Raw genomic sequence first — 16225 nt, forward strand, 5'->3', positions numbered from 1 at the left:
TTCCTCATCTGGTGAATGGGCACTGGCCTTGCTCGGGCCCCCAGGAGCATCAGAGCTGGCCCTGAGCCAGGCCCTCCCCCTGGGGGCGGGCCCCGGGACCAGTGACCCAGACGCCAGCATTTCTTGCCCTGGGAGGTTCCAATTTCAGCAGGCAGCCCAGTGATCAGAACTAGGATGGGGGAATCCCACAGGCAGAGGGGAGGCCCAGAGGAGGCGCCAGAACAAGGCTGGGCAGTAGGAGAAGTAGGGGCTGAGAGCGGAAGGGTGAGGAGGCTCCGGCCATTCGAGCGGGAATGGTGCTCCCGGCAGAGGGAACAGCGGGGCCAGGGCGTGGGGAGTAGGGAGCTGCTGAGTGCTGGGGGTGGGAGTCATTTGGGGAGCTGCCAAGGGCATCGAAGGACTAGGAGTGACCATGAACTAGCTGGTGGGAGGGCTCCGGGCTCTGTGGAGGGCTGGTGGTCCCTGCCCCAACACCACACTCAGACCTCTCAGCCCCTTGGTCCTCAAACACACTTTGAGACATGATGGAGAGCCCTGGGGCCCCATTTAGTCTGTCAACAAACATTGACTGAGCACCTGACCAGGCTGAGCATCGTGTGCCATGTGGTGATTGGGGCAGGAGGGGCAGCAGGGGGGCCCGGGAGGATGTGGGTGCGATCGGCCCCGGAGAGGTGGTGGGGGCCGACCATGGGGGGCCATGGGGGTGGGGAGCAGCGGCCAGGTGACCGGCTGTAACGGGGAAGGACTCACAGCTGGTGACTGGACCTCCAGAGCCTGGGGAGGGGACAGCAGATGGACGTGGGAAGTGACATTTCAAAGAAGGTGGAGTGGTGGGCACTGTCCGGCCGCCAGTGTGACCTCAGACCCCTCTCCTCGACAGCCCCACCAGCATGGGCAGCCTCACGTACCGAGAAGACCTTGAGGAGGAGAGGAACTCAGGTGCGTGTTCGGCCAAGCGCGGGCGCAGGGCTCGCGGTAGGGGGGGGCGGTGCCAGGGGGACCCCGACAAGGGGCGTTAGAGTGCAGTGACTGAAGTGGGGAGACCGGAGGCCTAGCGTGGGGTTCTCAGTGGGTTACAAAGAGTTCAAAATCCTATCACTGAAAGGTGGACTCAGGATTTGTGGGCCTGTGAGCCCAGAACTATCTGGGCAGGGAGTTGAGCCTCGGACACCTCGGCGCCGTCCCTGGGCCTCAGTTTACTCCTCTTTAGAAGGAATGTGCGTGAGTGGGTCTCCCAGGGCCTAGGGATTGGCTCAAGGGGAGCCGGATGCTCAGATCCACCTGGGCTCCCCGAGCGCCTACTGTTGTGCAGGGGCCGCGTGGGCCCTCTCATCTGTTTACCGGCTGGATCCCCAGGAGGCCCCTTAGCCCTCCTCCGGGGTGTCGTTAGCCCGTGTTTGTCCTCTCGGGCCTCAGAGTTCACCTAGGAGGTGCAAGCCAACAACCGGTCCTACAACAACCAGTTCAAGGAGAAGGTCTTCCTGTGCTGGCAGAGGAAGAGGTACAAGGTGGGCAGGCCCAGGCCCCCACGGCGCAGGCCTCCCCCGTCTCCACCCCCACCCTGCCCCCGCGGGCCTTTGGGACCTGCCACCCAAGCTCTGCATGCTGGGTCAGTCCACTTAGTCCTGAGGACCGTAGCGCCGCCCTCGCCGAGTCATGGGGGTGCTGGCGCTTCGCGTGTCTCCTCTGCCCTAAGTAAGTTACTAGGCAACCTTCACGGTACGGCATGTCCATTGGGCTCTACCCGAAACCCCCTGCCTGCGTCTCACACGGGGAGTCCTGGGGTCACAGCTCGGCTCACTGGGTCTGCATGCGCGCTGGTCATGGCCAGAGGGAAGGGGGAGGCGGATGGGGCTGGGTGGGAACCCGGGACCTCCTGGGCGGCGCCCCCATGCCGGCTGCCGGCTCTTGTCCCAGAGGAACGTCATCCACACGGCCAAGTACAACGTCTTCTCCTTCCTGCCCTTGAACCTGTACGAGCAGTTCCACTGCATGTCCAACCTCTACTTCCTTCTCATCATCATCCTCCAGGTGGGGCGGGTGGGGCAGCCCCAGGGGTCAGTGTCTGTGCCCACTCCACTCCTTCTACCTGCTCGAGCCACCTCCTCCAGGAAGCCCTCCCTTCCCACCTTCCCACGTGGCTCTGTAGACCCAAGGTGGTCCTACCCTGTGTTTGTCTGTGTGGCTGGTGGGTCAGTGTCTGGCCCCCCTCACACTGGGAGCACCCTCATGGCTGGGTCCCCACTGCCCAGCCCAGGGCCTGGCACACAGGAAGCGCTCAATATATGTTGGATGCTGAGGGTGCATGGGTGGCCCCTCCAGTTCTGAGGAGACCTCCTGACCCCTTTGGCCCCAGCAGGCTGAGCTGATCCCAGAGGGCCAGGAGGAAGGATCAGGTTCTTGGGACCTGCCGGGTCACTTCCTGGCATCAGGCCGGTCATGGGTGGAGATGGGTGAGGGATGGGCAGTTTCCAGAGCACCCCAACCGCACCCAGTTTCTCATTCTGTTCTGAGTGAAATGAGACACTCTGCTTTTATCCGTTGATCCGATAAGCTTTTATTGAACACCTACTGTATGCAGGTCCTATTCTGGGTACTGGGGACCCAGCAGTGGCCCTAGCCCCTGTCTTCAGGTGGCCCAGGGAGTGCAGGAGGTGACTGTCATTAAACCACATGGTGGGGACCAGTGAAGGGGACAGGGACCCCCACCCAGACTGGTTTAGGGGCCACTGGGAGCTCAGACCTGAGGGTTACAGGGAGGGGAGCCAGAGAGAGCCAAGGCCCTGAGGAGGGAACAAGCTTGGGGTTGGGAAGGCTTCCTGGAGGAGAGAACGTAGGAGCGGGGCGTGGAGGGGAGAGGAGAAGGCATTGCTGGGGAGGAGGTCTGGGTAGGGAGAGGGACCGAGGTCAGAACACATGATGCCGGGTTGGGCTGCTGGGCGTGTGGGCGGGGGCAGGGCAGGGGCACCCAGGACGGTGGGCCGGCATGACCCCCGCGCCCCATCCCGTGTCAGGGCATCCCCGAGATCTCCATGCTGCCTTGGCTCACTCTGTTCTCCCCGCTTGTCGGCCTCCTCACCATCCGGGCCACCCGAGACCTGGTGGATGACATTGTGAATGGGGCGGGGGCAGCCGAGGCCTCAGGACTCCTGGGCACGGCGGGAGGAAGGTCGGCCCGGGCAGCCCCGGTGGGCTGCAGCGTCCATCGTGCCTTGTGGCCACAAGGGGCAGGGGACGATGAGGTCACCTTGGTGTCGACGCGGGCGGCAGAGGCAGGAAACTGCCCTCCTTCTGCCTCTGGCCCCGCCCTCCTGAGGGCAGGGTCGCTGGACGGACACAGCGGGGTGTGGGCTTGCTAGTGAGGCACCTGAGTCTGTACGGTCACCTGGGCAGCGTGGGGGGCAGCCCCATCGCTCTGACCTACGCCCCTGTCGGCCCAGGGGCGACACAGGAGCGACAGGAACATTAACAACAGGCCATGCCAGATCCTGATGGGGAAGAGGTGAGGCCACGGCAGCCGGGCGCGGGGTCCATCCCCAGGCGGGGGGACCCCAGCACAGAGGGGGATGGATGGACACCACAGGGGAGGGTGCCCGGAAGATGGTCCAGCACCTTCCATGCTCCCGGACGTCCCGGTTGGGTCTGACGGCGGGGTGGGGGTAGGGGGCAACCCAGGCCAGCACTTATTCGGCGCCTGCTGTCTACCAGGCCTGGGGTGGGCCCTGTGAAGCGACAGAGGCTGAAGACCCAAGTGTTCACCCTCGTGGAGCTGAGCGTTCAGCCCAAGGGGAGGGCGGGAAGGTCTGAAGGGGCTTGGAACCTGGGAGGAGGGGGCGGTCAAGGCTAAGCCCCCAGGGCAGGTGGGTGGGGGCTGGGAGGACCCCCCTCCCCCCCTTCACCCCTGCCTCCTGCACCCGCGCAGCTTCCTGTGGAGAAAGTGGAAGAATCTGTGTGTAGGAGACATGGTCTGTCTGCACGAAGACAGCATCGTCCCGGTTGGCGGGCTCCAGGGGTCAGGGCCGCCCCCGACCGGTCTTCCTCCTCCCCACTGCCCCCACCGTGCAACACCGTCTCCTCCCACCCCGCTCCCCACCCCAGGCCGACTTGGTCTTGCTGGCCAGCACGGAGCCCAGCAGCTTGTGCTACGTGGAGACGGCTGACATCGACGGGTGAGACCAGGTCATCACTAGGGCTTTCAAGGGCCTGGGGGCTGCTTGCCCAGCCCACTTGGATATTGTGGTCCTTTGCCCTGGGAGCATGGATTGGGGGGGTGCCTGCGAGCCAGCAGGGGCAATAAGATGCACCAGTATTTCTGGAAGCCCCACTGGGTGCCAGGTGCCAAAGCAAGAAGGGCTAGGGTTTGGCCTCAGCCCGTTGGCAAACGCGCTGTGTGACCTGGGGCAAGGCCCTCTCCGTCTCTGGGCCTCAGCCTTGTGCTTGGCAGCTGGTACACAATGGGTGCTAGGGGAAAATGCTGGAGGGGCTCTGAAAGGAGGCTGGGGACGACTTGCCTGGGCGCTGTCTGTCCCCACCTTTCACCTCGCTCCCCTTCTCGTCACCAAGGGAGACCAACTTAAAGTTCAGGCAGGCCCCAACGATCACCCACCACGAGCTGACCAGTATAAGGAAGATGGCGTCCTTCCAAGGTGGGAACTGGCAGAGCCATCCACCCGCTCTGGGCCCTGTATGCGCCCCCGAGCGGTGGGAGCACAGGCTTCCCACTTGCTTGGGTGGGGGATGGTAATGGGGTGCAGTGGGGTGTGTTGGGTGGCTTCTGGCATCCAGATGGGCACAGCCTGTTCTCCTGCGTTGTCCCTTGTCTCGTTTATGCCCAGACCGTTGGGATTGGGATAGCTTTTAAGAGATGGGCTTATTCCAGGCCCATATCAAATCCCTTAAATCGATGCAACAGTGGAGGCATTTTCTGTTGTTATTACGAAATGTGCTGGGCATTTTTTTTTTTTTAAGATGTTGGGGGTAGGAGTTTATTAATTAATTTATTTATTTTTGGCTGCATTGGGTCTTCATTTCTGTGCATGGGCTTTTCTCTAGTTGTGGCAAGCGGGGGCCACCCTTCATCGCGGTACGCGGGCCTCTCACTATCGCAGCCTCTCTTGTTGCGGAGCACAGGCTCCAGACGCGCAGGCTCAGTAGTTGTGGCTCACGGGCGTAGTTGCTCCGTGGCATGTGGGATCCTCCCAGACCAGGGCTCGAACCCGTGTCCCCTGCATTAGCAGGCAGATTCTCAACCACTGCGCCACCAGGGAAGCCCCTGTGCTGGGCATTTTATCAAGTGTTACATTTTATTTTAACACACTTCAAAGCAAACGCTTTCGGTTGTTTATACAAAAAGGCAGCCTGGGCTTCCCTGGTGGCGCAGTGGTTGGGAGTCTGCCTGCCAACGCAGGGGACACGGGTTCAAGCCCTGGTCCGGGAGGATCCCACATGCCACGGAGCAACTGAGCCCGTGCACCACAGCTACTGAAGCCCACGTGCCTGGAGCCCATGCTCCGCAACAAGAGAAACCACCGCAATAAGAAGCCCGCGCACCACAACTAGAGAAAAGCCCGCACGCAGCAACGAAGACCCAACACAGCCAAAAATAAATAAATTAAAAAAAAAAAAAAAAGGCAGCCTGTGGGAATTCCCTGGTGGTCCAGTGGTTAGGACTCGGCGCTTTCAGTGCCCGGGCCTGGGTTCAATCCCTGGTCGGGGAACTAAGATCCCGCAAGCTGTGCGGCATGGCCAGGAAAAAAAAAAAAAAGGCAGCCTGTGTACACTGGCTAGCAACTCACCCGCATGGTGGGAGAGGCCCATGGGAACAGGAACCATCCTCCACCTCCAGGTTTCTTATTTTCCACCAGGAAAGTATGACATTTCACACCGTTTCACACTAGGGATCCAGTTACTGTTTGCCAGGGCCCAGCGAGGGGATACTTTTTAAAAATGATTGTCATTTTTATCATTATTCCCCTGTCATGTTGCAGAGGCAAGTTACTCTAATTGGTTCTGGAGCAGACCAGAGCCCTTCTCTCCAACCACAGCCTCTCTGCTCCCAACATCCACACTGGTTGCATGTCTGCTCATGAATCTGGGGAAAGGCCTTCCCATCCCGACGGCTCTCTCTGCGTCCCGACCTGGCCCAGCTGCCCCAGAATTCCTGCAAGGCGTGGCCCCATTTGCCAGAGGAGGGGACCGAGGTTCAGATGGGTGGCGAGTGGCGTGGGCTTGCCCTGTGGCTCCTCCGTAGTCCTTTGCCCTCCCCCACCCACCCAGACAGCTTTCATTTCTACGTTCAGGACAGACTCAGGCTCTGCACCCTGAGAAGGAAGGGGTGGAGCAGGTGAGGGTCATTCAGAAGCAGCCCCATGGCCCCCAGCGGACTCCCTTCTGGGGTCCCAGCCCCTACCCCGCCAGATGCTGCCAGGGGCCAGCCTTTGCATCCTGGATGGGTTTTGTCAAACGCAAGTGAGGCCAGTGGTAGCACTTTCTCAGGGTGATGGGGGCAGGCCCTCCCCTTCTGCCTGCTGGGGAACTCTACGCTGTGCCCTGCATTTGGCCCCTGTGGTTTAGGGTACCGGATGGGGGCATCCCTTCCTTCCTTCCCTCCTCACACATTTACTGAGAACTAGTAAGTGCCAGGTGCTGGGCTGGGCCCTGGGGTCCCCAGCTCAACTGAGACAAGGCTGGCACCTGCACTCAGGAACCTCATAGACATTAATATCTGGTGACATCCCAGGATTGCAACCACGGGGAGGGGCTTAATGGGGGGAGGTACCTGATCTGGCTGGAGGATCAAGGAGAGCTTCCCTGAGGAGGTATGATTGCAACCACAGGGAATAGCACACATAAAGCTCCTGAGGCAGGGAATGGCCAGCTTTGGAGCATCCAGGAGGAGGCCGCGTGGTGGGGGTGGAGGTGTCAGCGGGTCAGGTTTGGGGCAGGGTAGGGCCTGTGAGGGTGGCCCCGGCCAGAGAGTGACAGGAACATTCTCTGAGTCCCCCCCCGCTCCAACCCCACATTGGAGAGGGGTGGCCGAGCCCAGCTATGCGCGAGGCTCCCTGACCGCTGGCTCGCCCCTAGGCAAAGTGGTGTGTGAGGAACCCAACAGCCGGATGCACCACTCTGTGGGGTGCCTGGAGTGGAAGGGCAAGAAATATCCCCTGGATAGCGGCAACATCCTCCTGTGCGGCTGCAAGATCCGGAACATGGACACCTGCGATGGACTGGTCATCTACGCCGGTACAGTCACTCCAGGGACCCTGGGGCGTGCACCGTCCAGGTCAGGGGTGGGTGGGTGAGAACCCTGAAGTCAGTGGCAAGAGGTCACATGGCCAGGCATGGCCGCTGCATGTCTGCTGCTGTGTGATGAGGGGCTCCTGGCGTGGTTTCTCTGCATGCTCGGTTCTGAAACTGGGGAAATGGACAAGTTGAGCCAGCACCTTTGTTTTGACTGGGAAAAATGGGGTGCCTGTAGTAGACGGAAGGATGGGTGGCTGGGCAGGTGGATGGTTGGGTGGGGGGGTGACAGAGGGATGGAGGACGGGTGGATGGATGAGTAGATGGAAGAGCGGATGGATAAATGGATGGATGGATGGACAGATGGATGCATGCATGGATAGATGCATGCATGGATGCATGCATGGATAGATGCATGCATGCATGGATGCATGGAGAGATGGATGGACAGATGGATGCATGCATGGATAGATAGATGCATGCATGGATGCATGCATGGATAGATGGATGCATGCATGGATGCATGGAGAGATGGATGGACAGATGGATGCATGCATGGATAGATGGATGCATGCATGGATGCATGGAGAGATGGATGGATGGATGGATGCATGGAAACCCTGCAGGTTTTGACACAAAGATCATGAAGAACTGTGGCAAGATCCATCTGAAGAGAACCAAGATAGACCATCTGATGAACAGACTGGTGGTCCTGGTGAGCTCCTCAGAGCCCCTGCCCCGGGCTGGGGAGAGGGACGCGGAGGAGGGGAGGGAGAGGCCCCACTCCATATACAGAAGCCCCGGCTGTCATCTTCCAGGCCTCAGTTTCCCTCCTCTGCCAAATATGCAGCCCGATCCTACAGACAGGTCTGCGGGCCAGAGAATGTTTTCTTAAAATGACCATTTGAGGGCTTCCCTGGTGGCGCAGTGGTTGAGAGTCCACCTGACGATGCAGGGGACACGGGTTCGTGCCCCGGTCCGGGAAGATCCCACATGCCACGGAGCGGCTGGGCCCGTGAGCCATGGCCGCTGAGCCTGCGTGTCCGGAGCCTGTGCTCCGCAACGGGAGAGGCCACAGCAGTGAGAGGCCCAGGTACCGCAAAAAATAAAAGAATTAGACCATGGTTTTTCTCTCTGCCTTTTATCTTTCAGTCTTTATCGCTTAATGTGGCCCTGATCTTAGCCCCAAGCTTGCTTGCAGCTTGACTTTCGAAATCACCTGGAATCCTCTCCAGGTGCCGACCTAGCTTGGGTGGGTTTCCTCAGGTAAAGGCTGGTTTCTGTTTCTGGCCATTTGGCTCTGAAGGCTCACCTCATTCTCCCTCCCCTCTCCCCCCTCCCCCACCCCACACGCAGCCTCTGTATGAAGGCTGGTTCCTGGCGTTCTTCAGCCTGCTCTACACCACCCTCCCGGTTCTCTACATTGGGCTCTTCGAGCAGGTGAGCAGCTGCATGTCTTGCCTCCTGCTTCTCTGTAGATGGTCCTGTCTCTGCCCCACCTTCTCTTTCTGGGGGACTGGGGTGGGGTGGGGGACGTCCCCACCTGGTCCCTAGAGAGCCGGCCTCCCCACTGCAAACTCAACAGGACGTGAGCGCCGAGCGGAGCCTGGAGTTGCCCGAGCTGTATATGGCGGGCCAGAAGGACAAGCTCTTCAACTACTGGGTCTTTCTCCAAGCCATTGCCCACGGCACGGCCACGTCCCTGGTCAACTTCTTCATGACCCTGTGGATCAGCCGTGACTCAGCTGGGCCTGTCAGCTTCAGTGACTACCAGTCTTTCGCGGTGATCGTGGCCCTGTCGGGACTGCTGTCCATCACCATGGAGGTAGGCATGGCTGCCTGCCCACCCCACCCCCGGGGACCTCAGACAGGCACTGAGGTCTTCCCGCTCAGTGACCTGCCCCTTCACGGGCCCCAGGGGCTGGGCCGCCACCCTCCCCACGGAGAGCCACCCCGGGGTTCCTGGCCCCCCTCCTTTAACGCCCCCTTCCTGTTCAGATCATCCTCATCACCAAGTACTGGACCGTCCTGTCTGTGCTGGCCATTTTCTTCAGCCTCTGCTTCTATGCGGTCATGACCTGGCTCACCCAGAGCATCTGGCTCTTCAAGGTCTCCCCCAAGACCTTCCCATTTCTGTGTGAGCCCCCAGCAAGGACGGGGCAGTTGGGGGGACCCCAGTCGGAGCACCCTCTCTGAACCTCGGTCTCCTTGGCCATGCAGGTGGGGGTTTGTGTGTGCAGGGGATGTCGGTGTCTTTTGGGAATTTTCACAAAGGCATCCCTGGGGTAAAGGGAGGGGAAGGAGATGGGGTGTTGGGGGGGAGGCTACACCCCAGGCCATTCACGACCCCGCCCTGTCACCAGATGCTGACCTCAGCGTACTGTCCCAGCCCCCCATCCTGCTGGTGACCCTGCTGAACATGTCATTGAACACCCTGCCCGTGCTGGCCTTCCACATCATTTACCAAGCCCTCCAGAAGCCACGGCCCAAGGTGAGGGGCGGGGGTACCCACCGCATATGTGGGACCCCGGCAGCTGGAGCCTGAGCTGGGAGCCGGGGACTCGACAGAGACGCAGAGCTGGGGGTACAGGGATGGAGACCAGACACACACCCAGTGCCCCCAGGGGGGCCAGAGGGGAGGCCGCACTTCCTGGGGTGGAGGCAGTGGAAGCACGCAAAAGGCCAGTGCTGGCGACGTCAGACTTCCGCCAGGAAGTAACTAGGGCTTGGGGGTCGAGGTGACAGGAATGACTTGGAAATGGGGCAGGCAAAAGGGGGACTTAGGAGTAACCCCAGTGCTTGTCGGCAGATGATGGATAAACAAAATGTGATATAGACACACAGAAGAATACTAGTATTAAAAAGGATGGAGGTTCTGACACCTACTACGATGTGGATGAACCTGAGGACATGATGCTCAGTGAGATAAACCAGACACAGAAGGACAGATACTGTCTGATCCCACTCACAGGGCGTCCCTGGGGGAGTCACATCCATAGAGACAGGAAGTAGATGGTGGCGGCCAGGGGGTGGGGGGGTGGGGAGTCAGTGTTTCTTGGGGACAGAGCTTCAGTTTGGGAAGATGAGAAAGTTCTGGAGATGATGGCGGGGACGGTTGTACCACAGTGTGAATGTGCTTAATGCCACTGAGCTGTGCACTTAAAAATGGTTGAAATGGTACATTTTATGTTATGTGTATTTTACTACCACAGTGAAAAAAGGTGGGGGAGAGGACTCACTGGCTCATGGAATCAGAATCTAGAAGGATGGGTCACAGCTGGGCTGGGCCCCAGAATTGACTGGAATGATGGACTAGGACATGGCCACAAACCTGCCACCTTCAGCCACACAGGCTGGACATTGGGCTGCCCCAGACTCTGATTGGCTCATCCAAAGTCAGGTCCTAGGGAAGGAATCTGATTGGCTGGTCCAAAGTCACGTCCCATGGGACTTCCCTGGGGGTCCAGTGGTTAGAACTCTGCACTTCCATGGCAAGGGGCACGGGTTCGATCCCTAGTTGGGGAACTAGGATCCCACATGCTGCGCGGTGTGGCCAAAGAAAAAGAAAAAGAGAAAAAAGTCAGGTCGCATGGAGGACTCCAGTTGGGTCAACTTGGGTAGGAAAGAGCCTGGCCAGTTAATGGTGGCCTAGGGCTCTGATTGGCCCCCACTGGAGGGGCAGGCGACCCGAAAGCAGTCAACATGGCTTAGGAGGCTGATGACTCCTGCTTTCCCCTTTGCTCTGTAGGAGGAGGAGGAGAAGACCACAAGTGAGGAGATCATCACCGTGGAGCCCATACCCCATGTCCTCCGGGAGGCATGGACCCGGCGCTCCAGCTATGCCTTCTCCCACTGGGAGGGCTATGCGGGCCTCATCACGCAGGGCACAATTCTGCGGAGGTCACCAGGGGTCAACAGCGACATGCTGGTTGATCACACGAGGCCACCTGATGAACTGCCCTCGAGCATGGAGGAGTCCTCCTGGTACCCCAGGAAGATGTCGTTCCTGGGGAGGAACAGGCGCCAGCACCAGGGGAAGGTGTCCTCTGAGGACGTTCAGCCTGCCTCTGAGGTGAGCTCATCCTTGCCTGTGGATGGGCAGTCCTCTCCTTGTCAGGAGAGCCAGCACTCTCTCACCCAAAACCGGCTGTCCGGGTCTCTCCAGGAGAAGTTGCCGAAGAGGCAGGAGAGGTCACTGTCATATGAGCCATGGCCATATACTCCCGAGAGTCTGCCACCAACCAAGGAGACACCACTATCAGCGGAGGAGAGCCAGATGCTTCCTTCAAGCCAGCTGTCTTTGAAGAGCCAGTCAGCACACTTGCAGGAGAAGACATCCCTCTGAAAGATCCAGAAACTGTCCTGGAAGAACTGGCCATACACCCGACAAAAGGAGCCCGGGCCCCCCAAGGAGGGGACGGTGCCAGTTTCCAACTCGAACCTCACTGCTCTGATGGAAACTCCACCACCAACTGCGAGAGGATCATCCACCAGCGAGCAGCCAATGGAGGTGAAGCCCTCACCTGTGGAGAAGCAGCCGTTGCCCATGGAGTGGCTGCCAGGGCCCAGCGAGGGTCAAACTCCACCTGATCTGGCAGGGCTGCCGCCCTCGCCTGAGGAACAGCAGTGATTGCCCAGGCTTAGTAAGTGTCACCCGGCATCATGTGGCCTTCCCCCAAAGACAGGGGCTCCACCTGCTCTTCTTTCTCTAATAAACCACGGTCTGTCTGACCCCAGGTCTCCTTGAGGCTCTCTCTTCCTATACTTCTTTCTGTGATGTCCCATGGAATAGTTCTTTTCTGGTTTTAAAAATCAAAACACTGACCTCTAGTGGCCTGATGGGGGATTTGCAGGGAAAGCTGGGTTTCTTTGGGTTTTTTTCTTTACCCTGGGGTAGATAATGTGGATAAAAGCTTTATTGCTCTCAGAAGGGAGAAAGGTGCTGAGCAGACTCTGCTTACCAGCCCTGGCTTCCTGCCTGCAGCCTGCTGGCCTATCTCAGGGCAGTTTATAAGGTCCAGTCCTGACACCACCCAGCCTTTTCCTCCACTGGGCTGCCCTGGTTTCTTCTCAAACAAACCACCTTACACTTTAGGCTCCGGAAGGCAGTGGTCAGTGACACCTCAGAAGCAGAGCCCAGCAAGATCCTGAGGCTCAGGTGGCCCAAAGGCCCTGTGGAGGGTGGAGCCCTGTCGGGGCAGGGGCTCAGGGAGGGCTGAGTTCAGAGCGGAGAAGGGTGGGCTGGGAGAGGCCCGCTTCCACTTTCCCTCCTCCCCTTCCTCTTTCATGGAGGGTGAGCCCCATGCCTCCCTTTCCTGCACCAGCCCCTCCCCCCCATTCAGCAAAGGCACAAGCCCAGGTGAGTGACTAGAAAATAATTTATTGGAGGGAAACAAAACAACAAATCCAGCACAGCAATGATTCACAACGATGATGATATATTTTTTTAAACTTTTAAGCCTGTCGCCTGAGGGTAGGGTGGAGGGGGCCTCTGTTCCCTCTAGCCCTGGGGGTTCGGGGGAGGACTTTGGATGACCCAAATCGTGTGTCCCCTGACAGCAGCCCTAGTGTCCAGTTGTGGTTACACACTCAGGGCCCCGTGGCCTCTTGGCCCCCCTCACCCCTGGTGGAGACAATCCCCCCAAAGACCAGCCCTTGGGGGGCCTGCCAGGGATACAGGAGGAGCCCAGGGAGCTGATGGGCTGGTGTGGCTGAAACTGCTTTGGGCCAAGAATGTGAGTGGCCCCAGTTCCAGCCGGTGCAGGGGCCCCGGAACATGCCCCCACCCCGTCTCATTGCAGGTGGGTTGAACCTGCGCCCCCCAGGTCCAGCCCTCCAAACTTGGGCCTTCTGTCCTTCAGGGTGAGAGGGATCCCCTTTGGCCACCCAAACCTACCTTACCTGGGGCCTGTCCTGGAAAGTGGGCTCTCTCCTGGTGGGAGCGTGGGCCCTGTGGCAGAAGAGTCACAGTCCGGGAGACTGTCCCAGAGCCCCCTTTCATGATTTTTTTGGGGGCCCCTTTGTTCTCTGGGTACCAGTGGGGGCTGGGAGGGAGGGCTCCACAGGTGTGCACCCCCTACCTCCCAGGCCACACAGAAAGGTGAAGGCCGGGGCTGGGGCGTCTGGGTGGAGCCCGGGCAGGTGCCTGCCTTGGGGGGGTTGTCTCAGGAGGGCGCTTCAGATCTGAGGAAGTTGGGGTACACCCTGCCCCCCACCAACCTAGGCGACAAGACTCGAATTGGCTGATTGTCTGTCTCCTCTGAACAAGACACTTGGGAAATCATGCTAACGTGAGACCGACCGACCGGGCGGGGGGCCCGAGGTGGCAGTGACGCCCACTGGTGCCCCAGGACCAGGACCCGAAGGGACTCTGGTGCCAGGAGCTGGAGGCCCCGCCACCAGCCGCCTTCCTTCTCCACCTGAGGCCCGTCCACCCACCACCAGCTGGACACAGATCCTTGGAAAGGGGGGAAAGTAACACAGAGCAGTGCCGAGGAGCACCGAACAGCACCGACTGGGGCATGAAACACAAGATGCGACACGGAATCCCAGGGCTCCGGCCCAGCGGCCCCGCCCCACCCCCACCCTTCCACCTAGTACATTATCTTCAAGAAAAAGTACATTAGTCATGCATCAAATCAAATTCCATTCTTTTTTTTTCATTTTTCTTCCTTTTTTTTTTCCTTAAATTACATTTGAACACAGAACACATAGAATAATAAATACTCTTATAAGACATGACTCCAAAAAACGAGAAACAGAACACGCCAGAGAACAGAAAGGTATCCAACGCTCTCTCTCTCCTCTCTTTCCTAAAGGACTCATTGAAATAAGAAATCTGTAAACGCCGCCGGTCCTTCCTCGTGCGCTCCCAGACTCTCTCTCTCGCTCATGCTCCCCCGGCCCTTTGCCTCTGACCACCCAGCTTCCCCTGCCCTGACATTCAACGCGTCTCCCACGGAGCTCACCAAAAGAAATGACATACCATCGTCTGCAAAATTATAATTTAACGGTATAAAGCTTCAAGTCACGTATTCCAAAAACTAGCTAAGGATTTTTTTTTAAATCACATAAACTATACATTAAATATCTTGAGGTATTTCAGAGAAAATTGTCAAAGGCTCGAAGGAGCTGTGCTGGAGGTGTCATTCCCTGTGTGGAGAATGGTCTTTGGTGTGTGACAACCAGCTGGGTGTTGGGGCAAACGGGGCTGGGGGGCTGGCCAAGCGGTGGGGGTGGGGCGTCAGAGGGAGATGGTGTGTGTGCACGTGCATGCGTGCGTGTGTGCATATGTAATAGGAGGATGTTTGAAAGGGACGCAGGAGTCAGGGACACTTCTGTGACCCGTGTCACTGGGGCTTGAGGGATCCCATCACCAGAAAGGTCCCATGTCCATTCCTAAGTGTCCAACAGGGCACAAACCCAGGAGACCCTGGCCTCTGACCCTTGGGCCTTGGACGCAGGACCAGCAAGTGACTTAACCAGCAGAGAAGCCCCGTCCCCCGAAAGCAGGTGCTCTCTCAAGTGGGGCCCACGTGTTCGTGGCAGGCTGAGGGAAGGGCCGTGTCCACCCAGACCCCAGCTCCCAGCCCCCGCTGTGGTGGGACCAGTGTGTGCACAGGAGTGTGTACGTGTGTCTGGGGGGAGGGGTTGGTTGCTGAGTGGGAACGGGGGCCCTTAGGATTCTGCCCCAACACCCAAAGGTTCTAGAAGCATCACTCAGATCCGGTTGCTTGAAAAGCGGGGAGAATAGCGAGTCGATAAGGACAAGAGAGCATCTCACACACGTCTTTGGTTCAAGAAAAAGGCACTCATCGACCTCACCACCCTCTCCCTCCCTCCCTCTCCCTCTCTCTCTCTCTCTCCTTCTCTCTCTCTGTCTCTCTCTCTCTCTCTCTGTCTCTCTGCTCTCTCTGGTGGTGGACAAGTGGCACCTGGGGGGCAGGGCCCAAAGCAGACCCTCGCCCACACCTGGTCCCCAGGCGAGGGAATCCTAGCATCCAGCACAAGTCCTTGGGGGAAATCTTTGGTATCAGACGTGATTTTTCCAATCACAGACATGAACATTTGAGTGAGGTAGCCTTTACCTGGGGAGGAGGAGGGGCATTTCATTAGAAACGTCTCTTGCATTCTCAAAGGGGAGGGGTGTGGCCACCTCTCTGGGAGGCGGTGGTCAGGGGGTGGGAGGCAGTTTGGTGGGGAGAGGTTCCTTCTAGCCTCCAGCTCTTGAGCCCTGGGCGGGGGAGCAGGCTCTTGGGATCCAGCTGCCGGCCAGTCCTGGAGGTCACCTGGAGACGGCGAGCAGGGGAGGTTGGGGGGAGGGGGGCGTGCTCATCTTCATTTCTGACCCTTCCTTCCCCTTTGTCATTTTTTTTTTCTTTTGGCAAAAATCAGAGCAAGCAGATTCCACCTTGTTCATCATCTTCTTTCTTTGGAGAAAAAGCAGCAGCAGTACAGGTTCACCCCTGTGCCCCTGCAGGTCCAGCGCCGCACCCCCGAGCGCTGGGAGGTGGGGGGAGTTCCGGGGGGTCCCGAGCAGAGGGCGACGCCGCGACCCCAGCGCGCAGAGGCTCAGGTGCGCCCCTGCTCTCCCGGGGCCTGTTTCTCCGTGGAATCTGGGTGTTTTCTTCTGTTTCCTGGGGTCTGTCTCTCCCCGCGCGTCATTCATCAAGGTGCCTAGCGGTAAAGTGAACTGGCAGAGGGACGTGGGGAGGGAGGCGTCTGGAATTACCCGCTTCTTTGAGCTGCCGCCCCCTACGGTCTGGGACAGGGTGGGGAAGGGTGCTCGCCGGTGGGTGCTGGGCGGTCGCCGCTGCAGGGCCCCCCCCCCCCCAGACGTTAAGGCAGGCAATTCTTGGCACAAGGAATCCCGGCTGCCGGGAAGGGCGGCTGGGTCTTGGCTGCGGAGGCAGTTCTGCCGGCGGACCCGGGGTGGTCTTGGTGGGGTGGGGGCAGTGTGAGGCTCCAGCTCAACGTGGGCTTTGGC

The 16225-nt window shown here is 59.1% G+C and overlaps 1 protein-coding gene across 1 annotated transcript; it reads left to right on the forward strand.

Annotated features, from left to right (window-relative positions):
* Positions 1 to 890: 890 nt before the first annotated feature.
* ATP8B3 (ATPase phospholipid transporting 8B3) lies at positions 891 to 11869 on the forward strand (the record flags this gene model as incomplete). Its single annotated transcript, XM_079701440.1, is given in 17 exon segments — positions 891 to 939; positions 1417 to 1424; positions 1428 to 1508; positions 1918 to 2031; positions 3015 to 3113; positions 3441 to 3502; positions 3923 to 3995; positions 4099 to 4169; positions 4564 to 4646; positions 7084 to 7242; positions 7866 to 7954; positions 8596 to 8679; positions 8825 to 9064; positions 9238 to 9376; positions 9603 to 9730; positions 10988 to 11581; positions 11585 to 11869. Coding segments are annotated over 17 exon segments (2358 nt in total).
* Positions 11870 to 16225: the final 4356 nt, after the last annotated feature.

Source organism: Hyperoodon ampullatus (assembly GCF_949752795.1).
Source record: "Hyperoodon ampullatus genome assembly, chromosome: 4".
NCBI classification, from domain to species: Eukaryota; Metazoa; Chordata; class Mammalia; order Artiodactyla; family Ziphiidae; genus Hyperoodon; species Hyperoodon ampullatus.